At 35.8% G+C, this 26,429-nt stretch overlaps 1 protein-coding gene across 8 annotated transcripts in view; it reads right to left on the reverse strand.

Annotated features, from left to right (window-relative positions):
* Pfas (phosphoribosylformylglycinamidine synthase) overlaps window positions 1–26,429 on the reverse strand; it is a 679,058-nt gene that overhangs the window by 467,917 nt on the left and 184,712 nt on the right. For all 8 annotated transcript variants that reach the window (XR_010949589.1, XM_067765957.1, XM_067765960.1 and 5 more), the window contains exon 3: window positions 22,723–23,657. Coding sequence is in view for 7 of the 8 variants with exons in the window: in XM_067765957.1 (XP_067622058.1) it covers window positions 22,723–23,657 (935 nt within the window). In the remaining variant the exon portion in view is untranslated. The remainder of the gene's footprint in view (window positions 1–22,722; window positions 23,658–26,429) is intronic.

Consider the following 26,429-nt stretch of genomic DNA (forward strand, 5'->3'; position numbering starts at 1 on the left):
TTAAAGTATTTCAGAATAACACTACTATTGCTCGCCAGATAGCGTCTTAAATCAAACTGATTGTCGTGCCTCTACTGTTGCTGCCTTTTATACTGTCTGATTTCCTCGTTGCATATTTCTAGGTTTTTCTATTTCCAGAACTTGCTAGTTAGTTGTCAGCTATAAAATTACTCAGCTGTAACTACAGATGCATGATTTTATAGCTTCTCTCAAACCCCATGCGCTTGTATGTGTGTGTGATTGCATACTTTCGGGAGTATCTCAAATTTATGCATGTGGTTGTGCGTTGCTTCTCCGCTACGTGTACGTACATATGTGTAGGCATAATGATTGAATTATTGATGTGCTACAAGACACTGTTTAGCATCGGCTTAGAGATGATAGTATCCTTATGTGCTGCTAATATTCGTTACACTGGCCTCCACCTAAGTCTGATCGTACCGATCAGACAAATCTCTCGATCTAAACGCTGCTAGCATCTCCAAATGAACCACCCTTCTATTTCGTGGTTTCCCAATGGTTTGTATGCGGTAGATGGTATCATTGATCTTCTTCACAACTTTGTACAGGCCTTCCCAACTGCACCGAATTTTGGATGGAACAGCTTTCTGCCGGTGAGGGTTGTATAGCAGTTCCAAATCTCCCTGCAGGAAACCTTCCGAATTATTGGTCTTGTCGTACCTGTGTTTCATCCTACTACTCATTATCCTGGACCGTTCCCTCGCACTCTGTTGTTTGGCCAATGAAGAACTACTTCGCAGAGCTTGATCTTGACGGATTGACTTTGCATCATAAGTATCGTCTTGACGTTTCACAACAGTAGTGCGCGCTGGCTTGAAACCAGCCTTGCATTCTTTCTGGAAAATACCTTCAGTCGTTTTAGTGCGCCCATTAGGTTTTTTCAATGCCAGTGTTTTTCTCGCAGATACCTTTGGTTTTGATTTGTTCGGCCTATTCGTTCCATCAACCCTTGCCCGATCTGCTGCCTTTGACTTTTGTGGTTTTTGTCGAATCTCTTTCACCAGCACTCGCTTACTGCTGAACCCTTTTTCCAAACTGAAGTTAAGTGGCACCTCCTGGTTCGCATAGCGCATAATCTTTCTCGGCATATCGATCCTGATGTCATGGTCAAGTAAGAAGTCCACTCCCAATATGACTTCATCAACGATCTCCGCCACAACGAATTTGTGTAGAATCGTGACCTTTCCAATTAAGACCTCACATACCAATTATCCTTGGAATTGGTTATACTCGCCAGTGACCGTATGCAACCTTGCTCCAGGTAACGGTTTTACTCACCTCTTGACCAAGTCAGATCGGATTAAGGAATGAGATGCGCCCGTATCTACAGTCAGACACGTTCTTTGCCATCGACATTCCCTCTGATTTCCTTCCAAATTGCAACACAGATATCACAGGACATTCAATAGCTGGAGCAAGTTTTCGATCTTTACATCTGACTCGCTCTTGCTTATCTTCTCCAGCTTTGCGTTTACGGCCACCCAAGTAAGAACTACCAGGACCGGTGCTGCAATGACGAGCAATGTGAACTGGGTTACCGCACTTGCAACATTTGATTGCACCATTATTCTTCTGTTGCGTTCCTTTTAAAGCTTTTAAAATTGCGTCTACCCACTCTGGCCTTTCTACCTCCACACGGCGTGCTTTGAACGCTGGGTTACACAGAAGCGATGCTGTTTCCTGAATCAGAGCACGCGATACCGTTTCTGCGAATGTAGGTTTCGGGTTTGCGTGTGTCGCTCGCTTCGTTTCGACATCCCTTATTCCAATAATAAAGCTCTGGATTTTTACCCTTTCAGTGTATTCCACGGGTGCGTCCGCATTCGCTAAATGTGCCAGCCTTTCAACATCCGACGAAAACTCTTGCAATGTCTCACTATGCTCAGTTCCGTATCGTCTCTCTAGAGCACCTATCAATGATTCATAACAGTTCCGTTCGCCCTCTGGAATGGTTTGTAAAATCTCAGCTGCAGGCCCTTTCAATGCCTGCTGCGACCAATTCTGCGGCGCCGAGTGCTGATACGCCCAGACAAGTTTTGTTGCCAACGTCACGCAACAGAAGAAGGGCGCTAGGGATGAAATTTTGGAATTGGTGCAACAGGACATGAGGAACAGACGTCGTGAACAGTCAAGACTGGCTGAATCCCTAGTTAATTTGGGAAATGGGTTGATGTCGTTGGCTTCGGAAATTCTGGAGATGGTGGCATTGGAAAGACAACACCGCGACTAAGCACGTATGATGTCAGGCAGTATGCTTTAAGTTTAGCTTAAGAACATTGAATTCCTTTTTTTTAAGTATTAAGAAATTAAAAAAGACTGAATTAATTTTAATTTGTTTTATATTATTGAATTTTTATTTCATTTAACAGAATTTCTTTTAATTTTAAATATATCAGTATAGTGCAGTAATTATTGCTTTTTAAAGAACCATTATGAAATGTGATAAAATTATTGAGAAACTTAAAAACAAAATATTCTGTACTTTTTGCTGTTTTATTTACTTTATAAACAAATGTATATTAGTTTTTAAGAAAGCAATATGGAATGTGATAAAACTCATGACTATGAAACCAAATTATCAAATATACTCAGTACTAATTTTTTGTTATTGACTTATTTAGAAATATAAACCCACAAATAAGAAACCTGCAAGTCAATCATATAATTAATAAAAACTTTTGACAATTTTAAATTTTGTCTAAATTTTTATTCATTCCTCAGTATTTGTTTGTGTTTTGTTTACATATATTATCCTATTCGAGGCACAGTCAGGGTATATGGTTGATTAACTGCTGGCGAATCCTTTCGCCTTGGCGGTGAAGATGGGTGTTGGTGGCATTTTCTGGTGCAGTCGTTTCCTCGTCTGGCTCCACTTCATCAATTCCACTTCGTCACTCGGAAATTTTTTTCTTACAACATTGTGAAGAATAAAGCAGGCTTTACAATTATAGTTACTCTTTCGGAACTATAATTTAAAGTGCGATGTTGTGCCAAGCATCGAAAACGTGACTTAACCACTCCAAATTCTCTTTCAATAACATTTCTTGCCTTACAATGCACTTTATTGAATTTTTGTTTCCGAGGATTTACGGGCTGAGCTAAGGGTGTGATAAGCCAAGGCTCTAGGGGTAACCCTGATCACCTAGTAGTAAGCTTCCTCTCTGCCCGCTCATAAACGCACGCACGTTTGATGTTGTTTATATACCTGAGTCGTGGCATGACCCAGGAAAAGTTGCAACAATTGCCAGAAATTTTATGTTGTCGTCGCAAACAGCTTCAACATTGACGCTGTAGTATCCCTTACGATTCATGTAGTCTACATGGCTGGCCGGAAAAGTTCTTGGTGGACAAATGAGCGCCACATGTGTGCAATCGATTGCACCGATAACACCCTTCAAACCAAACTTTTTGTAGACCTAAACAAATAGAAACAAAAAATATTAACCAATGTACTATCTGTAATTTTCCACGTTCAACGTTACCTTGCTTTTATAGCTAACTGCTCCTCGTTTGTGGTAGGAAAACTTAATTCAGATGCTTTTTCTTTCACAATTAAATTTGTAATGTATTTGATAGCTCGTGATGCAGAAGATTGGCTGAGCGCAGCATATATATTATTAGCAACACATTTTTGATACGATCCATGTGCTACAAATGTGAGATAACAAAAAAAACGTACTCCAAAGGGCAGAGAAGTAGGTTGGTCATCCTTTGGCCACAACTCTTCTATAAGTATTTTACAGGCTTCTTTCGGCAAACGAAAATGCTCTTTGAAGGTACTACAAGGAAGGTTCAGTGGATCGCTACTGTCCCGAAGTGTCTTTAAGTTATGTCTCCGTTCCAAAATTTCATCATATTCTTCATCTTCAGCAAGCAGCAACAATAGTAAATTGAACATTTTTATTATATTAAACTAATTATTGGCGTTTGAAACGTTTTGGGTAATTTTTACTTTTCGTTGTATTTGTTTATTTGTTTTTAAAATGCTCGATTTAATTTTCACTTTCGCTTTATTTATTTTTCAGAGTAAACATCGGCTGTTTTATGTGCTTACGTCGATGTTACCACCTATTTTAGTGGTTACGTTGTTATCCGGCAACTTTTGCCTTCAGAATACCAAAAAGGTGTATAATTTGCCTGAAGTATTCGTAGCCGGTAAAAATGAACTTGTTACCACTGTAGAATAGGGCCGTAATTGTATGATTTGACTAACTTGTATTTACTTTTCTTTTCAGATTATGCCAATTAAATGATGTCCCTGTGTGTACATACATATGTATATACACTATGCTGAAAGTAACACCCAAGAAGGGATTTATGTTGCAGTATTCCCGGTCGCTGCACAGGCAGCAACAACAAAGAGTACGCAAGAAAAACCTTAAGGACTAATTAATTGAGTGCATCCATCAGGTTTGCATATTTTAATTGATTGGGAAACCCGGAATTAAATGCTTTGTGCACAATTATGTTATTTTGAGTGGAAAATAAGCACGTCATTTGTATTGTTTTTGGTTCATTTGCTATGTCTCACAATGCCCTACAAAAAATGTTGTAAGCAATTAAACTCTAAAAATATTATTTTCGATTTTGGTTTAAAAGAAATACGCTACGCATTATTAATACTCTGAACGAGTGGGGGGTTTATACACGATTGCATGTGAGGTTTATACCTACTTGCGAATTTGGTTTTTAATGAAGAATAATGGAATTTAATAAGAAAAAATGCTTATGTATTGTAGTTGTCCAATTACACCATCTTCACGTGAAATTTTGTCAAGTTGTTGTAGTTGTACCTTGTAATTGAACCATTATTAAAACGATTTGTATTTAGGTACATTTTGATGAAGAAAATAAAGATGGTCGATTTTTGAAACGAAAATGGCGAATTGAATTTATTTTCATTTTCTGAATTCTGATTTTCGATTAATTTTTATTTTATGCCGATAATTCCAAGTGGCATTACATATTTTAAAGAAGTGGAATGTCCTAATTTAAGGATCGGTTTGGTCATCGGTGGATACCTCTCCACTTGTTTCATTGGCTGGTGGAAGTAGAACCAGTTTGCCCAGGGGCCTTGTAGTTTGACCTTTTACAGTCGTGATGTCGACAACTTGTACAAGGTCGTCTGGTCCCGGGTGGAGTTTGACCACTCTTCCAAGTCTCCATTCGTTTGGAGCTACATGAAGTTGATGAGCATATTTAGACAATGCTTTTTCATGCGAATCAGCTATAAATGCCCTAAACTCAGATCTAAGTGATCGTGAGGCTCCGACAAAGTTAGTCCTATTGTCGGAATAGATATTTTTCGGGCATCCTCGCCTGGCGATAAATCTGTAAAATGTCGCGAGAAAGGATTGGGTGCTAAGGTCGGTTGTGGCTTCCAAATGTATGGCTTTCGTAGTAAAGCAGACAAACAGACAGACATAACTTTTCGAAATTCGACACCCTCTACTACCTCTATAACTTTTTATGTCGAATGGCCCTGGAAAATCTACGCCTGAATTAGTAAATAGTCGGGAAAATGTAGAACGTTCCTTGGGAAGGTTACCCATGAGTTGGGTTTGTACACGTTTTTTATATATTGTGCAGACCTTACAATTGTGAATGATGGATTTTATCATATTTTTAACCCTAGTAATCCAGTATTGGGTCCTAATAAGCCTAAACATTAGTTGATTTTCTCCATTTAAAGAGATTTCATGGATAAACTAAAAGGCGAGAAAATTTGCATTGTAAGGTAGGATTATTGTATGGCGTTCATTGTATGGTAGGTCTAGAGCCACGCAGATGCGACCATCAGTCCTTATAATGCCATACTTGTCTAAGAAAGGGTCAGGAGGAAGCACTTCGCTTTTGCAATTTACTAGCTTGCCTGAATTCAGATTTTTGTATTCTGTGGAATGAAACTGTTGTTGCGAAATCTTAACTAAGCGTTGCGTTGCGATTTCGATTTCATCTGATGAAACCAGATACGACGTTTTATTAAAATAAGCTTTGGTTTTTGGATGAGTTCTTTCGAGAAATCTCAAGACATAGGATATCACCCTTAATGCTCTGGGTAAACTCGAAAATCTATCCAGAATATCAAAATCAGTTTTGGTCGTTATTGCATGTGCTTGCACTCGTATCTCCTCGATGGTTGGGTTGTAAGTTATATCTTGTGTAGGCCATTTTGAGATGTCTTCTTGTAACCAAGAAGGTCGCTGCCACCACAAAGAATTTTTGACCAGTTCATGTGCTGGGAGTCCTCCGCTAGCCATATCGGCTGGATTTGATCCCGAATCCACCTGACGCCAATTATCCTTTCCGGCCTTTTCGATGATTTTCGTTATACGGTGTACTACGAAAGTTGACCACGAACAAGGGGGCTTTCGTATCCAAGCCAGTACAATCGTGGAATCGGTCCATAAATAGGTTCTTGGGTTCCCTAAATTGAGATTTGCTGCTAATGTTTCCATTATTTCGACGAGTAACACTGCTCCACATAATTCCAATCAGGGAAGGGAGATAGTTTTAACAGGAGCTACCTTAGGTTTCGCCAATAGCAATTTGATTTGAACTTGGTCGTTTGATTCTACGCGGAGGTATATTGCCGCAGCATACGCTTTCTCCGATGCGTCCCAGAAACCATGTATTTCCACATTGTTGGTTGGAGAAAAGTGTGTCCAGCGCGGTATCCGAATGTTATCAATTTCGGGATAATTTTCCATTAAATTTTCCAACGTTCGGTAGTAGTTGGTGATACTTCTTCATCCCACCTTGTGCCTTCAAGCCAAATGTTTTGCATAATGATTTTGGCTACGATGACTATTGGAGCAATCCATCCTAATGGGTGGAAAAATTTTGCAATTGCTGATAAAATTGTTCTTTTGGTCAAAATCTCATAATTTTCCATGGGCTTTGCGATGAAGTAAAATTCATCCCTATGTGCATTCCACCTGTTCCTAATGCCTTCACTGAACTTGCGTCTTCGAATTCCAGGAAATCTTTGTTAAGGAGATGTTGTTTAGGGATATCCTTTAGTATTTGGTCGGAATTGGCTGTCGAATTTCTTAGTGGAAAGCCGGCTGTTTGCAATGCTTGAGATATTTGATCTCTGGCAGTAATTACTGATTGGATGCAGTGTCCACCAGCAAGAATATCATCCACATACATGTATTCTCTTATTATTGTGGATGCAATTGGAAAGGTGTCTTCGACGTCCTTTGCCCATTGCAAAAGTGTCCTTATTGCTAGATAAGGAGCGCAGTTAACCCCAAATGTCACAGTCCTTAGTTCGTAAAGGCCGACAGGGCTTTCAGAGCTAGTACGGAATACTATGCGCTGGTATTTGGTTTGGTTAGGTTGTACCATAATTTGTCGGTACATTTTTTCGAAATCGCTGTTGAAGGCATATTTGTAAAGTCTCCAGCGAAGTATAAGGATAGTTAGGTCAGCTTGGAGCGTAGGACCTGTATACAAAACGTCGTTCAGACTTACTCCGTTTGCGGTCGGACTAGATGCGTTAAAAACAACGCGAACTTTCGTGGAGGTACTTTCTTCCTTGATGACGGCGTGATGAGGTAGAAAATAATGGTCAGAGGAGTCTGGTGGCACACAGCTGTTGATCCTTGATATATGTCCTAATTTCTCGTATTCGGTCACAACTCGATTGTACTCCGTTTGTAAAGTAGGATTTTTCGCGAGGCGTGTCTCGTTCCGGAAGAACTGAGAGCATGCTATTTTAAGAGAAGGCCCTAAGTATATATTGGAAGGAAATTCTCGTTTAAAAGGTAATGGACTTTGTATTTCCTGGTATTATCCCTAGTGGTGGTACTTCTGTATAATTCCTCGCAGTATTGTTCGTCCGCATTAAAGCGTTTGTTTTTAGGGATTTCTTCGAGTTCCCAAAAGGCGGATAATTGCTTATCCAATGATACGTCACTGTAATAGGAGACGATTTTTTTGGGTTGCTCTTGAACATCTGTACATCTGTACGGCCTGTAAGTAACCAGCCGAAAACAGTTTCTTGTGCTAAGAGCGTACCAAGTACATTCTTCTGCAATCCGTTCAAGATGATTTGAAGGTAAATGTCCCCTCCAAGATTCACTGGTTCGTTGACAAATAATCTTTTATCTGCCAACCCGAGATCAGGGAATGATTGTCTGGTCATCGCACTGATCTGGCATATTGGAAGATCCCCTGTAAGCTTTGGCAGGACAATAACTTTTGTGTTCAAAGAAAATAATGGGTCAATTAGTGACCGCAAATCTATTGAACAAGACTCTTTGACCTGTGCAGAGAATGAGTTAGTTATACCGGAAACTTGAGCGCAAATTTTCTTGGATGGCAGGTTAATTCGACGTTTGAGACGTTCGGTAATAAATGAACATTCAGAACCAGAATCAATTAGGGCTCTGGCTGAAAAATTGGTATTGTTATATTGTATGTGGACACGAGCGGTGCCTAACAGTACACCAGTGGTATTATGCGCATGGCAAGATTGCACATTGGAGGTATGCTTGTAATTGGACTTTGAATTTTGCCTCTCTCGTGCTTGTCGCGATGTTGAAGGGGTATCATCTTCCTTACTTGCATGAACTGCTGCTTTTTGGTGAATTTTTTGTATATGTAGGAGCGTGTTGTGTCGAGAATGCCAAGTACTACAGTTATAATAACTAGTACATTTCGACACAGTATGTCCAGAAGACAAACAATTCAGGCAGCTATTTTGGTTTTTAATAAATTCAATTCTACGAGCAGGTGTAAGTTTGAGGAATTTAGCGCAGGTGCGTAGTTTGTGGTCATTCGTGTGACACATTTTGCAATTAAAATTCTTTATGCTTGTTTGGAAGCTGCCAACCTTTTTATTATGAGGTTCAGGGGTTTTGGTATTTTGGGGCTTAAAACTTTTCGAAGTTTTATTACTTCTGTGACCGTTTTCTAACGCAAGAAATCTATCGGATAGGAATTTATTCATGTCCTCCCTTTTTGCTATATCCGTTTTGTTCCCTAAAGACTGGTCCCAAAGTGAAAGGCGGGTTTCGGGCAGTTTTTCTGCGCACAGGTATACAAAAAGTGCATCCCATAAATCTATCGTATGCCCTTTTAATGCATTCATGCAATTAAAAAAAAAAAAATGTAAGGCGCGAAAACCTCCGAAGAGATCTACGGCCGAGCTTCTCTTCCAATTTGCGTCGTGCTCCTCTTGCCTTTCCCTACAAATTGCATGCAATTATTTTTAATTGTAAATTTTTAACAGATTTACCGCAATCCGTTTCAAAAGGTTTTATTCTGAAGACAGTGTCGAGCTGAGCCTTACCTAAACTACGCTTGTTTTTATACCTTTCAGTGAGGTTCGCGATAAGGGCTAGCTGTCAAATGAAAAGAAGCAAATTAATTCCGCGCATTGAAACTGACCGGTCGTGCTTGCACTCGTGAAAACGAAAAAAGTCAATTAATCAAATTATATATATATGTGTAGTCCGCCTCCTTTTTTGAAAAAATAACTTTATTAAATAAACATTTAAAACTATTGTATCTCAATACGGGTGAACAGTTTGTTTTCATTAAAAATAAAAAGTTAGCGTGTGTTTAGACCGGTGGGAGCAACTACCGAATTGGAACAGCATCATACTTGTGGCGAAGCTGCATGTCGGCAGCGCGTCCAATGGTAAGGATAAGAAAAGAGATGACCACGATGGTCATCTTACATGGCGACCGTGGCCATGCCTGCGGCAAAAGGTGGCGCCGGGGAAGAAAAAATTCCCCGCAGTACAAAATCAATTTAACTAAAGATTTTTAAAATAAAATATGTGCGTGGTGGTTATGAAAAAGTGCGGTGGTGGTTGTGCCAACAAAAGAAATAAATTTATATACACAAAATAAATAAGACGATACATATTACAAACATTTTTATTGCGAAATGTTACATGAAGTAGCATCTAATTTAGTTTTGCCATAATTTCAAAAAATTTACAAAAAATACAAAAATATATAAAATACAAAAAAAAAGTACATAAAATCTCAAAAACACAAAAAAAAAATTACAAAATTTCAAGAAAATACAAAAAAAAATTAAAAAAAAATTATAAGAAGACTACAAAAAAATTCTACAAAATTACAAAAAGACTACAAACAATGTTTAATAAAATTTAAAAAATACAAAATCATAAAATTTCAAAACCTACAAAAAATTTTAATTCCAAAAACTACAAAAAAAAAGTATAAAATTTCAAAATCTACAAAAAAATCATAAAATTTTCAAAACCTACAAAAAAAAGTTATAAACTACAAAAACTAATACAATTTCAAAAAAAATTTAAATGGTAAATAAAAACCAAATTTAAAAATAAAAGTGGACTTTTGCATAAAATTTCTTTTGGAACAAAATCCAAAATATACATACATTTTATATACTAGAAAGAGAGCAAAGTTATTGGCAAAATTGTGGCGTTACATATATACATACATATGTACGAAAAAAATTTGTTTGTACTGGCTGTACTATGCCATAACGGTGATGATAAGCACAACCACCAGTGACGCTCTTACCAAGCACCGTTAAGTGCGGTAAATTATCCACGCCATAGCGGAAGAGAGAGGCAAAGAGGGAAAATTCACTTGGTAACGGCAGCAACGGAAGACAACTCCAACAACAACAAATTTCAGCAGTATACAAGCGAAGGCCGCAAGCAAAGCAGAAAAAGGGCGGTACAGTACCTGAATATATACGTATATAAAATTTGAACTTTGTACATACGTAGACATTTTGGCTTTCTCAATATACATGTATACTATAAACGTAGCAACAATTTTTCGTAATACACATGTAGCCTATGCATGTAGCAACACAAATTGACACTTTTGCTTATAAACATACTTTTCCTATAGACATTTGTATACTACGCATGTAGCAACACACTTTTTCTATTTCAAAGACAAAAACATGTTAACTAAATAAATTAAGAAATTGAAATTACAAATTACTTACATACATAAAATTATTATATTGCAATATAAACATTCAAATTTCGAAAAAAAATCGAACATTACATAGTAATTTTACATAGTAATTTACATAGTAATTTTAAATATACCGCCCCCACACGCATATTACCACGCATACATTAATATATTCTTTCTTTTTCGAACATTAATATGGAACTTGAATTTTTTAATTAAAATGCAAACATTGCTTCGTAATAAATACAATCGGAAAAATATTTTTTCAAATTTATACAATTTTTTTTAACCCTTTTTGAAACGCATATTATACAGCAATCTTATATGTATCAAATCTTTTCGCCAAAATTTTGCGATAATTATTCACAGCTAATCAATTTTGAACATTCTCCTTGACTTTAAATATCAATATAGACAGGTTACAGTCACATAGTGGTAATGGTGAAAATTTATCTTATCGGTGAAAAGTTACGTTTTCTCTTTTTCGAATTACTTCTTCGGAAATTAAACATCTTAGATATTACAAATATTTACATATTTTTCTCAAGAAATACAGTGCCATCCAAATAGTTTAACAATTTCTTCGAAGTATCACACGAATACAGTGTATTTCAAATATTTCAACATATTTTACATTTGCGATTCTTTTCAAACTATGCATCATATACAGTGGCTTTCAAATACTCCAACAGTTTTTTTCTTTGCATTATTAAACGAATACAGTGCGGTTTAAATATTTCAACATTTACTTGCATTTACAAATTCCTTCAAAGTAAGTCACGAATACAGTGCCTTTCGAATATGCGAATCTTCTTTACCATTTACAAATTAACTCATCGATTTTGAATATTTCGAATCTTCTCTGATTGTACAAAAAAAAAAAAAATAATTTTTTTAAATTGCATACCACAATTACTGAGTGAATGAATAGTTTCAAATTCATTTTTATATAAACAGTGCCTACAGCGTTAATCTTAACATTTTTTTCGAATTTTTTTTTATAAAACAACTTTTACTAAACATTTTCAATAAATGTAATAAAGTTTTCAGATGTCAGTTGTCAAATGTCAGATTTTGATTCCAATTTCAAAGATTTACAATTTCACTAAAGTTACTAAACGAGTTTTATATAACCGATCTATCTCAGCGAAAAAGTCAATAGAATATGAAGATGCTTTAATTAAAAGCTATAACGAAATTATAATACAAGTAAATTCATATTTTGAAAATCGAGATAAGCCTAGTTCAATAATCGAAAGTTTGTCAAAGTGCAGAGAACAACTCACTAAATGTTTTTCTAGAATTAACTGCAATATAAAAATACCCAAAGATCTTTTTGAATTAATACAAGAAAGCGAATCAAGTTCTGATTTTGACACTGAGGAAGAAATCTCTGACGCACCGACAACTTCAGCATACAAAGCTAGTATTATTAAAAAAAGTACCGTATCTTTTCTTGAGAATTTCTCTGGATTTTCCAATTCACTTCACAATAATAATTTAGATACAATTAGCGAAGAACAACCAACAATGGCGACTCCAGAGCAAAAGAAAACTTTTATTACTATGTGTGCATCCATAATTAGAGAAAACTACAGCGGCGATCCGCTTTCACTTGCATCCTTTATAGGTAAAATAGTTTTGATAGAAGATTTGATGGAAGAAAATTTGACAAATACTTTCATTTCGTTTATAAAATCCAAGCTAGAAGGGAAAGCGCGTGAGGCAATTCCAAATGAAGTAACAACAATTTAACAAATAAAAGATGCGTTAAAAGGTAGAATAAAACCTGACAACTCAAAAGTTGTTGCAGGAAAAATTGCATCTTTAAAAGTTTTTAATAATAATCACTCGGAATTCGCCAAACGTGTTGAGGAACTTTCCGATGCTTTAGAACGATCATTAGTTATAGAAGGAATGACTCAGGAAAAAGCGCACGAAATGGCAGTCGAACAAACCGTCAACGTTTGTCGACTTAACACTCGCTCAGACCTAGTAAAATCAATTTTAGCGTCAACTACGTTTGCTGATTCTAAGGATGTAGTCGCGAAAATGATCGTAGAACAAAATAACCAAGCAAGTGAAAGGCAGGTATTAGCCTTTAGATCGCGTTATAACAGGCAAAATAGTAGTTTTCGAGGTAACTCCAGGTCAAATCAATATAATAGGAACAACTTTTCGAGGTACAACAACAATTTAGCAGAAACAACAATAACAATTGTAGGCATAATAACAACAATAATTATAGCTCGCGAAGTAATGGTAATTTTCGTAATAACAATAGCAGGCCCGTAAACAGAAACAACAGCAATAACAACAGTAACAACAACAATCGACGTTCAAATACAACAAATAACGCTAGTGTTCGCACTTTAAACGCCAACGGCCCTCAGGAGCGAACACTGGGGGACCAGAATCTGAATTAAATAACATTTTTCAAAACAACTCAATTTATTGTCTAAACCTGAACTACTCAGATTTCATCGAATTGAATTGCAATGACTCTTTTAAAACATGCACTTTCTTAGTAGATACACAGGCTGATATATCAATTATAAAACTTTCAAGTTTAAAACAAAATACTTCCATAAATAACAACAATATCATAAATATAACGGGTGTTACGACAGATACAGTTTCAACATTGGGTACCATTAAAACAGAACTTTTTTATTCAAATTTTTCAATTCCACATACATTAAATGTAGTAGATGACAAATTCAACATACCGTCAGATGGTATTTTAGGCAAAAACTTTTTGAAAAATACAATTGCATAATAGACTATGCAAACGAGAGCATAACAATTGGCATTGGCAAAAATATTCATAAAATTTCAATTTTACATAATACAACCGATAATATATTCGTAATTCCTCCTAGATGCGAAGTTTATCGCTTATTTAAGCTGAAGAATCTAGATATCCAGTTTTTATAGACGCACAGGAAATTTGTAGTGGTGTGTTCACCGCAAAGTGTATTGTTGACACTAACAATCCGATAATAAAAGTTTTAAACGTCACCGACGAGGTAAAATACGTAAGAAATTGTAACATAGTTACGGATGAAATCACCAACTATAACGTGTATAAAATCAATGATATTTCAAAAGATTCGAAAAGGTCAGAGGAATTAAAATCAATTTTAGAAAAACAAATGCCAAATTATGCCAAACCAAAACTACTCGATTTATGTCTAAAATATGATGACGTGTTTGCACTAAAGACCGATCGTATGACGCTTAACAACTTTTATGAACAGAAACTACGATTGACAGATAAAAATCATGTTTACATAAAAAATTACCGCTTACCATATTGTCAGAGAGAGGAAATTAATAGACAAGTTGATAATTTATTACAAAACGATCTTATAGAACACAGTTATTCCAACTATAATAGCCCATTTATACTTGTGCCAAAGAAAAATCTAAATGGACAGAAAGCATACCGCATGTGTGTCGACTTTAGAGCCGTAAACAAAAAATTGATAGCAGACAAATTCCCACTTGCACGAATAGACGATATTCTTGATAATCTAGGCAGAGCCAAATATTTTTCTACATTGGATTTGTATTCAGGTTTCCACCAAATCCCATTAAATAAAGATTCTAGAGACATCGCTTCATTCAGCACTGATCGTGGTGCTTTTCGATGGAAAGTTTTACCATTCGGTTTAAACGTAGCTCCGAATTCATTCAATGAATGATGTCAATTGCCTTTTCAGGAATTCCTCCAAACCAAGCCTTTTTATATGTCGATGATGTTATAGTCATTGGGTGTAGCGAAGCTCCCATCTTAAGAATTTAGACCAAGTCTTTCAAACATGTAAAAAATTTAATTTGCGTCTAAATCCCGAAAAATGCAACTTCATGCGTTCAGAAGTCACTTTCCTAGGACACAAATGCTCATCAAAAGGTCTACTTCCCGACGATTCCAAAATAATTGCAATAAAGAAATATCCGAAACTTGTGATAAAGATGCAGTAAGACGATTCGTGGCATTCGCCAATTACTATCGAAGGTTTATACCAAATTTTGCTTCAATAGCAGCACCTTTAAATAAACTTAGCAGGAAAAGAGTAGAATTTAAATGGGATGAGTCATGTGATACAGCATTTGGAAAACTTCGAAAATCTTTAATTTCTCCTCAAATTCTCCAATACCCAGACTTCAAAAAGGAATTTATAATTACTCTTGACGCTTCAAAAATTGGTTGTGGTGCCATTTTAAGTCAAAATAAAGATGGCATTGATTTACCAATTTGTTTCGCGTCCAAATCATTTATTAATTCAGAACAAAAGAAATCAATAATTGTGTTAGAGCTTTTAGCTATATTTTTTGCAATAAAACAGTTCAGACCATACGTATATGGCACACACTTTACCGTCAAGTCCGATCATCGTCCATTAATTTACTTGTTTAATATGAAAGATCCCTCTTCAAAACTTGCACGTATTCGACTTGAACTAGCAGAATACAACTTCACTATTGAATACATAAAAGGTAAAACGAACGTAGGCGCCGATGCACTCTCTCGCATCACAATAGAAGAAATTAAATATTCAGGCAAATCAATTTTAGCGGTACAGACAAGATCACAGACAAAACAAGAACAATTAACGCAACAACAAATAGTCAAAGAAGAAAAAGTAAAAGAAAACATAAAATTACAAGTTTATGATAATTTTTCAAACAAATTTTCAAAGAAAATACCCAGAGTAAAATCCCAAATAAATTATGATAAAAGTGGTAAAATTACGAATTTTGAGATAAATGCGCATTTAAAAAACAAAAAAATTAAGTTAATTAAGGTTGCGTGTGCTAACAAAATAATACATTTAGATGATTTACTTTTGAAGCTCCAAAAAGAAGCTGGCAAGCGCAATATTAATATAATTGAATTGCAAAAAAATTATAATATTTTTAAATATTTTTCGATATCAAATCTGAAAACCACCGGGAATAAAATTTTAAAACATTTAGATATCATCCTAACCGAACCCGTAGAAGCTGTGACAGATGAAGACAAAAAACAACAACTGATAACAATCTACCATACCGACCCAATTTTAGGAGGACATTTCGGTAGCAAAAAAGTTTATGCAAAACTCAGAACCAAATATTATTGGAAAGGCATGACGCGCGATATAGCGAAATTTGTTAAAAACTGCGAAAAATGTCTTTTGAATAAGGTTAAGCCAAAAACAAAAGAAAATTTAGTCCAAACCGAAACACCCTGTAAGCCATTCGACATTGTTGTTATTGACACTATTGACTCTAGCTCAATCCGATAATGGTAACAAGTTCGCTGTAACCATTATATGCGATCTCAGCAAATACTTAGTAACGATTGCGATACCTGATAAAAGTGCGAAAACGATTGCATCAGCTATTTTTGAAAATTTCATACTAATATATGGCATTACGAAAACAATTAATACTGATTTAGGTACCGAATACAAAAATGAAATTTTTTCAGAGTTAACAAAATTATTAAAAATAGAACATAAATTTTTCACAGCGTACCATCATGAAGCTCTTGGCACAGTAGAGCGAAACCACAGAGTTTTCAATGAATATTTAAGATCTCTTCTAAATCCCAATTTTTCCGACTGGGATGTTTACTTGAAATATTTCACTTTTCTTCATAACACAACAACAAACACAGTATTCGATAATAAATTCTCACCATATGAATTAGTCTTTGGCAAAGCAGCTAATTTACCAAAGGAACTGCAAACCGATAAAATAGACCCGATTTATAACATAGAAAACTATTCGAAAGAAGTTAAATTTCGCTTTCAAAAAACTCACGAATTAGCAAAGAAAGCCGTTACAGAACACAAATTAAAAAATCAAACCGGATATAACAAAAGTTCACAACCAATATCTGTCAAGGTATATGACAAGGTATTGCTTCAAAAAGAACCCCGCGACTAGCATAGTAGTATCTATATTGGTCCTTATACCGTAATAGGTATTGACGGTGTAAACGTCACGTTAATTGATGAGGAAACGAAAAAGAAAAAAATAGTACATAAAAATAGAATAAGAAAAATTAATTAAATTAAATTTTTAAATTCAAAGATAATTTAAAGTTAATTTCTATTGTTAAATTAGAATATTTTTTTTCTTACAAATTTGAAAAAAAGAAAATGAAATCAAATAAATTTAAACAATAATTAAAACTATAGAACTTAATTCATACAGTAGAATTAAAACACACCAAAAAAAAATTTTTTAATTATAAAAATTAAATTTAAGTCCTACTTTAGAACTAGACTTTAGAATTTAATTCTTGATTTAGATCTAAACATAGATGTAGATGTAAATTTAAAAAGACTTAAATTTTTTTTAAGATAAATTACATCGCTTTTGGGACAGAAGAATTTGGCCAATTCTTCTTTTCCAAAGGGGGATGATGTAAGGTAAGTAAGACCATAAAGTCAAGCAATGCTTATTAAACACAACCATAATTCACAATAAGGGTTACCTGTCAAAACAACACATTCACGATAAGGGCTAGCTGTCAAATGAAAAGAAGCCAATTAATTCCGCGCATTGAAACTGACCGGTCGTGCCTGCACTCGTGAAAACGAAAAAAAGAAATTAATCAAATTATATATATATGTGTAGTCCGCCTCCTTTTTTGAAAAAAATAACTTTATTAAATAAATATTTAAAACTATTGTATCTCAATACGGGTGAACAGTTTGTTTTCATTAAAAATAAAAAGTTAGCGTATGTGTAGACCGGTGGGAGCAACTACCGAATCATACTTGTGGCGAAGCTGCATGTCGGCAGCGCGTGCAATGGTAAGGATAAGAAAAGAGATGACCACGATGGTCATCTTACATCTGTATGTCTGCTATATACATTTAAAATAACTAGCCATAGAAAGCTTAAGCTTCTTTTTTATTGCTTTAATTTCTTCTTTGGACAAACCCTCGGAGATTAACGCGTCATAAGCATTTTTGGTTTTTACCCACATATTTTTTAACTCTTTTTGTTGAGAGGAAAGAGTGTGTTTATCGAGATCAGTCACGTTACCGATATCTGATTCGAATTCTACAATTGCCTCAGCAAAAAGTATGTATGCATCCATTTTGACTTAGGATATGTATACAGATAGAAATCCGGAAGATTTAATGTATACCTTTGAGGTAAAAAACTTTTGTTGCGCCCTCTGCTCAGCTAGTGTTATGTAATTAAGTACCGCAGGTAAGGCAGAAACCCTCAGTTGCGTTTTGATCGGTGGTAGAAACCCACCGACTCGTATACCTAGCTAAGTGCTACCGCAAGTAGGTAGAAACCCTCAGTTGCGTTTTGATCGGTGGTAGAAACCCACCGATTCGTATACCAAGCTAAGTGCTACCGCAAGGAGGGTGAACACCTTCATTTGCGTATTGATCGGTGGTAGAAACCCACCGACTCGTATACATAGCAAAGTGTTAACGCAATTAAGGTGAAACTCCTCAATTGCGTAATAATAGGTGTTAGAAATCCACCGACTCGTATAACTAGCTAAGCTACTGAAAAGAGAGCTAGAGAAAGGAGGACAACAAAAGCAAAAGCAGACTAAAATGAAATGCACTTTTTAAATGTTCACTATCTATTTCTTTTAGTGTAATTTTGTATGCGCGGATGTATAAGAAACGCCGATTCGCCACCCACACAGATATAATGGTTATTTTTACAACAAAAAACCTGGAATTCGTTGTGTTAATCCAATATATGTTAAGCCGCAAAAAATAAGGCAAAGTGTAAAAAAATAATAACCAACAAATAATAATAATTACTAGTGAATTTTTTATTGGGTATGTGAACCAAAGTGAAGTGCTGTTGTTGTTGTTGAAAATTAACAAACAACGAAACTAAAAAGAATGTATGGTTATGTGAAACCGAAAATAGTGCAGTTTAAGTTAAAATTAAAATTATTTCTACTAAAAATTCTGCACTATGTTACATAAAGCTGTGTCAGCAGAACCTTACCGCGGGTGGGGGGATAATGCTGATAGACAAAAAGGCTTTTTTTAACACTTAATTCATTTAAAAAAAAAAATATTCACTTAAAAAAAATTGTGCGCTGTAAATTATAACCACGTAACTTGTTTGTTGTTGCGGCTATATGTGCTTGGTAGTTGGTTTGCAAAGATGATTTTGTTTTCATTTCAAATGCTGATCAATTTCGAAGGTCTTACTGATGAATTTACGAAATTGTATAATGTGCCAAGGTTATGGTGAGTGGACATTATATTATTAGGTCGCGTGTAGCTTGGTGAGATGGACCAAATGTTGGCCTCGCAGAACGCTCGGTGCGCGGAGGTCCAATCTTGGTATTAATTGTGATGTCGCGGGACCGCCACAGTTGACCTTTTTCCTTCGTGGTTGAAATTGAACAGTAAAATGGAAAGTGATCTCCGTGTTGTGGAACCGGAGATCGTGCGGGGGTTTTCCAAGGGATATTTGTTATCCGATGGAAAATTCAGTTACCCGTGTTAGTGTTGCATATATGTGAACATACATGAATGTGTATGCATGTGGGTGTGCAGTACATGAAAATATGTATGTATTTGCACTAAATAAATTATGTATTAGAGTGGTCGTGTTTGCAGTAAAAAATATTTAGCTCCACAAAGAAGGTCAAACTACAAAAATCACGGACTTTTACCTGCCTCAGTCAGCCACACAAATCGATCAGTAAAACCCACCCTCGGATGTGAATGAGCACACAGTACATACACATACCTAAATATACACAACCATCAATTTTAACAATACCTGCTCATGTACTTACGAACTATAAATACAGGACAAATGCCAACAACAGATCAGAACGTAAATCGACACTGATGATGGCACAACGCCGAAACCGGTTTGTCTCGAAACCAAATTTGACAAGAGATGACGGAAAATCGTACCAATATACATCATTGAAGACATTATGCATCCCTATTTCAATGCAAATTTGCATCTTGGCAATAATCAGCTGGCTTCCGAAAATTACATTAACCATAAGCCGTTAATACACAAATAAGTTGGGGATTAAATCAAAACCCACACCATAGGACAGTACTCGTTGCGTTAGACCTGTCAAAAGCTTTTGATACGGTCAACCACGCCACGTTACTGCAAGACCTGGAAAAGTCTCCTCTCTCCCCAAGTCTCAAAAGGTGGACCGGTTGGCAATCATCGGTGCAATTCAGGAACGTAACATCCAAACCAAGAAGAATTAAACAAGAGGTGCCACAGGGTGGTGTCCTACTCCCACTTTTTTTTAACTTCTACATATCAAAGCTACCTTCACCACCGGAAGGAGTCACTATTGTTTCCTACGCCAATCACTGCACAATAATGGCCACAGGCCCATGCCCACAGATCGGCGAGCTTTTGTAACAAAATAAATAGCTATATCCCTGATCTCTCCAGTTTCTTCGCCTCGCGAAACCTGACATTGTCACCGACAGAATCATCGGCGACCTTATTTACAACATGGACGAGCCAAATGTCGACCATATTGAACATCCACGTCGATGTCATCACGCTAACGACTGTCTTACACCTTAAAATCTTAGGTGTGGCATTCGATCAGGATCTACATTTTGCATGCATCCGCAATTGTACCGAAAATCCAGAGCCGGAATAAAATCCTCAAATCTCTTGCCGGCAGCACTTGGGGTAAAGATAAAAACGTTCATTACCACTTACAAAGCAATTGGCCGGCCGATTGCATGCTACGCGTCCCCGATATGTTCGCCAAGCCTAAAGGTTACTCACTGGAAGAAAATACAGGCCCGCCTAAATACTGCCCTCAGAACCGCTACGGACCGTCTTCTTATGTCCCCAGAACACCACCTACACAATGAGGCCGGAGTACTCCCCATTAGGGAGAGAAATTAAATGCTAAACAAACAGTTTCTGTTGAATACCCAGAAACCATACGTTTAATATATAATATATTATATTTCTAACTTTTTATACGTGTCGCGACGGTTACATTTCGTTTGTATACAACAATCGGTCTTGGAGATATCGCCCAATATACATTAAAAAAACTAATCATGTCGCGACCGTAGCATTTTAAAATGCTAATAAATTAGAAATGATCAAAAAGTGTTTCTCCTTTGATTGCAGTAGCGTCAGGTACAATTTCAAATTTAGATATGGTAAGATGGTTTTAGTGATTTTAGTGGGAATATTTTGGAGAGCATGGTATGGAAATGAGTTCAAAACAATATATGAAGTTTATAACGTTGCGACCGTTACGCTCTTCTTTGACCTTTCCTGGGCACTACTTATTAATTTTTTTAATTGTAATTTATATCACTATATTTCTTGATGTCCTTTTTGTATAAAACAATTCAATCAATACTTTGACAGTTTTATTTAAAATTATGAAAGTTTTACACAAAGCTTCGCTACCGCTACAATGAAAACTCCCATAGGTAACTATTTCTGTTGGCACAGCGACGATATATTTCTTTGTAAGCAAAAATTAAACTAATAAAATTTAAAAGTAACAATTAATAAGGGCATTTTTCGCAACTTCGGTCATATTTTAGCGAAATCTAGCGTTGAAATTAGTCACGTCTGGAATTTTCGGCAAAACCGTGTTGAACTGGTTCTGACGCCTGAAACGGTTTCTGTTTCGCTCCTTTGCGTGTCAAAACAGCGGTTTCGGTTACACAAAATGAAATGGGTTTAAACGGTTACGGTTACGGTTAATGTATGGGTTTCAATCCTTGTTTGTAAGAACAGATAACTTTTCACTGGCTTAACTTGGCACTCCTCTATTACTCAATAATCAGTGTTGTAAAAGGTACAAATTCTAATACGTTTACTCAAGTTAATATTTTACTGATGAAAAAATAAAAAAAATGTTTGTTCTTTTAATCAATGGCGTAGTGAGGGGGTCAAGGGGGTATCTTGCCCCGGGCGCTACTCACAGGAGGGCGCCAAATGGTCCGCAAAGCAGAACTTCCTGGATAATTTGTATTTTTATTATAACTGATTTCTTAAGAATTTTTAAGAATTAATGAGCTTAACACCGGTAAATAATACGTATTCAAATTGTGCGAGAGCGTGAAAATGGGATAAAGCTGAAATTAGCAAAGAAGCGAATACAGCACAATAACCCAATGGTTAGGCGATTGTGATTTCAGCAGTTGGACCGTGGTTCGATCCCCGGTGAAACCTTTTGAAATAAATAAAAAACATTACGAAATTGCCTGACGATGATGACGTGGCTGTTTTCGAAATAGTACCATCGCAATATGCCAGTAAATGTTTCGTTCTTTTCAGTTTTTCCCAATAAAACCAAAATAATAATTGAATAACAAATATTATTTACCGGTGTTAAGCTTATTAATTCTTAAAAAATCTTATTTGAGCACACCATTAAACATACAAACATATAACTAATTGAACCTAAAACTCCGTTAGAATTAATTACTTTCATAATCTCGTATAGGTTTTTTCTAAACATGCGACTGGCACTTCAAATACTCTTGACTATCTCAGTATCAATTGTTAGCTGCGAACGTTCATTCACTCACTACGCTTTTAATCAACAATCTAAATAATCACAACCATTAAGGAAGAGAGACATTTACTACACTAAAACTCTAGATTAAAACTTATTCTGTCAAACACAGCAAACCTATTTTAACACTTTTCTGACCTTGCCATCGTCTCTTTCAGCTTTATGGTTTTAACCTAAGAAACAGAGTTTCTATGCTTATTTAATCTTGTGCTTACCTTAGACGGCCTCCTGTACCAGTTGTAGCTCCACTGAATGGAGCAACTGCCGTAGGCATATTATGAGTTTCTGCTGTAAAAATTAAGTCCGATTCAGTTGTTTTTAAGGTGACACGACCAGGTCCCTTCACATTTTCGGGTCGTATTGCTTTATGAGTAAAACCTTGTATTGCACTGCTATTGTCGCTAAATTTAATTGTGTTATTGGCATTGGTATGCTCTTGTGTACTCATTACCATTTTTATTAAAGAATCGGGTTCTTCTTTTCCATCTAGGATTATTTTTCCTCGAAAAAACCAATGACGTGAATGCTCGCTATTGCTTTGTGCGCAATCAAAGAGTTCCACTGTAGTAGGATCTCGATGTAAAATCTCCTTAAAAAGATGAGTATAGTAGTCTATATCCCAGTCGCTAAAAGCAAGCCCAAGTTTGGAGTTAATCTTTTTCAAAGCTTCTCGGCCGTCTGATAAAATAGGGACGTGAAACCACGGATCTTTAGATTGTTGAAGTTGCTCGTCGAAAGTATTTATAGGTAAATTCTCGCTTGTATATTGACATTCAGTCATTCGATCACCAAGAAAATCAACAAGTTGGGATATTATTTCCTGTTTCTGTGTCTGGCTTGAATTAAATCCAATAAAATACCTCTCAGAGGCCTCAATACGAATCACATGATGCAGCCCAACGTTTTTACATATATTAACACAATTTGTGGAAAATGGAGTTGAAAAATTAAACCGTGGACCAATTTCAATTAAGCACGCTTGGGAGTGGCTGATAAAAAAGCTGTCATTATGTAAAGAATTGATTTCTGCTTGTGGCTCCTTAAGCAACCAACGCAACAAATAGTCTTCACGGGTTCCTGTTTCAATTGTAATTGTTGACTCTACATGATAGCATCGTTCCACCTCTAATGAGAAAATATCTGCGGAAATCTACAAGTGGAAATATATTACTTATAAGGATTCTACTGTTAAACTGTAGGAAGAACTGTAGGTGATTATAGTTATTTAAATTTTTTTCTTCTTTGAATTTATTACTTTCCATTTTTAAATATATATTGAAAAGAAAATATTTGATAGTTATAAATTAAAATAAAAAGAAATTATCAATTCTAAATTTTTTTTAATAAATTAAATAAAGATTTTTAAAAAATTTATTGAGAGTACACTTAAACCATGACGCGAAAAAACTAGTGAAGTCAGTAGCACAACAACAAAAACGACGTATGAGGGCCGTGAATTTTAAACTATTTCACTACGTTTTTACTACCTAAGTAATGTAATGTGCGGGAGAAAGCCAAAATTGATATATCTCCACATTGGAAACAGGGGCATGAAAGAAAAGACACGAGAAAATAAAGGAAATGGGATAAAAGAGGAAAGGAAGTCGGAAAAGTAAAGAGAACAACAGGAAAATGGAAAGTGGGACTAAAGTAAGAACAAGGGTAATGGTTTGAGACAAAGTAGTAACAAGGGTTATCAGGAAGATTAAGAGTGAGGATTAGATTAAGAGTAATAGTGAGTGTTAGACTTGGAAAAGAGCAAGATCGGGAAGAGTTAGAGGAAAAGCGAGCAGATTTACGAAACAATGAAAGTGATAGGGAAATTGAACGAGCCGATTAGGGTAAACCAGAAAATACAGAGTGGAGAGGAAGTAAGAAAGGAAGAGGGTTAAACAGAAGTGAGACAGGTGGATAGATGGAGAAAGTCAGAACAATGGGCGCTTTTAGCGAACAAAATTTTTTGATCCATTGCAACAATATTTCCGTCAGAATATTTGGTCTGTGAACGGCTAGTTGAGCAACTGTCAAATAAAATAATTATCCTCGAATTTTAAAGTAAAGGAATTTTTAAATAATTTTTCACACTTCACTATAATACATATTAAGAGAAAAATTGTTCGTCAATTTAAAACGTCAAAGACAGACAGCCACGTTGAACTAAAATGTAGCGAAAAAAATGTGTGCTCAGTAATTTGTCGTAAACTCTTGATGTGTTGAAGCATGATTGCTGTAGACCTTCTGCCGCTATATATTTTAACACCAGCCCCCTCTTTCTGCTAACTTAGCCTTCTCAACGCTTGGTTGGTTGGGTCTTAGGCCCGTATACCGTCAATCCCGAGTTTTCCTATTACAAGCCTCCCAGATACTTATCCGCAACTTAACGATACTATTTCAGATAGCCATCCATCTCATTTGACCCCAGCAGTATGTTTCCATATTCTTTAGTTGTGGACAATGTGATACTCTGAAAAACCTACCACTCAGTTCCGTTGATTAAAACTCTTCCACTTCCTCTCAGAAAAAGGCAATAAACCCTACTAAAGAAAGAAACACAGCTGGCATTATTTTCCTGCTCGTTACTACATATTTTAGAAAGGCATTAATGCAGTATTTTTTATGATACTGAAAAAATCAATGCTGCAGATAAGTCAAGAAGCAACACTTAAAATATTGAGGGCGAGTATTGTCAAAAGCGACTACATTTTCTAATATTGACTTCAGCTGTCTGGTTCTATAAATAATTGGCGACCCTACCAACGAACTTAGGTGTATTATAAAAAAATGTTTTCAAATCACAGCGGCTTTGAATTTCGTGCTGACAAATTTATACATTAAAAACATTTATAAATTAGCAAAGCGTCTTTAAATAACTTAAACTAAACTAAATTGAAAACAAAACAGCGTTTGAAATTGAGTTCACAAAAGAATAACATAAACAGTGTAGGGAGCCACGAGCCAGTTACCTTACGTGCTGAAAGTCAGCTAAATACAGACCCAGAAGAAGTCGATTGGTAATTCAAGTTCAACCCTTTGTAATTATCAGTTTGCAGCCAATCTACCCGTATGTCAAGTTGCAACTAAGTTTCTTTTTTAACCCCATATCCAGCTTCGAAATCGCTTAAATTATAAAAACATTGACTAAATCTAGCTCTTGAGGCGATGACGGTATTTCAAATAGTTTATTAAAAAAATATCGCTCAATATAGTAGACTAGTTTTACGCAGCGTACGTTGTAACGAATGAATGTTGCGTTACTTTTTCTGTTTTGTTTGTTGATAATTTAGTTTATTGTTCTGTAAATTGAATTGAATTATGTACGCATATTTGGTGAAATTTTCGTTTAAAATATTTTATTGTTGTATCTTATTGTAATAAAAAATGCATGCATATATCCGGAACACTTGCGACAGGTTCTGGAATAATAGAAAGCATATATCTTTTTTTCTCACGTTCAAAGTTACGGTGGGAATTATTAAAAAATTATTTAACAAAAACTGTCCAACGTGAATCTGAAACACGATGTGCTAGAGAATGTAGTAGAACAATTAGCAGGGGACACTAACACCACAAGTGACACCAGAGGCGAGGCTACAATTCTGTTGCAAAATATACTAAATTTTAGCTTCATAACATTAGTTCATTTCTGGTATGAAATATTAAGCTGGATTGATCGTGTGTAGCTCAGATTACAAAATCCGGGGATGAATTTTAGAGAAGCGTATCATGATCTTGAATCATTATCGACTGAACTATCCGAAATTGGGGACACTCTCTGTGAAGAAGCAATAGAAAAAGCGAAGACTCTTTGTGAAAAATGGGATATTGATATAGTAAAACGTGTAAGAAGCCGCCGCAAAATGCTCGGAGATTCGGCTTGATATGTTGGTCTTTCCGCAGAATGTGAAATTTCTCGCGTTATGAA

The sequence above is a fragment of the Eurosta solidaginis genome, chromosome 2, assembly GCF_040869045.1.
Source record: "Eurosta solidaginis isolate ZX-2024a chromosome 2, ASM4086904v1, whole genome shotgun sequence".
NCBI classification, from domain to species: Eukaryota; Metazoa; Arthropoda; class Insecta; order Diptera; family Tephritidae; genus Eurosta; species Eurosta solidaginis.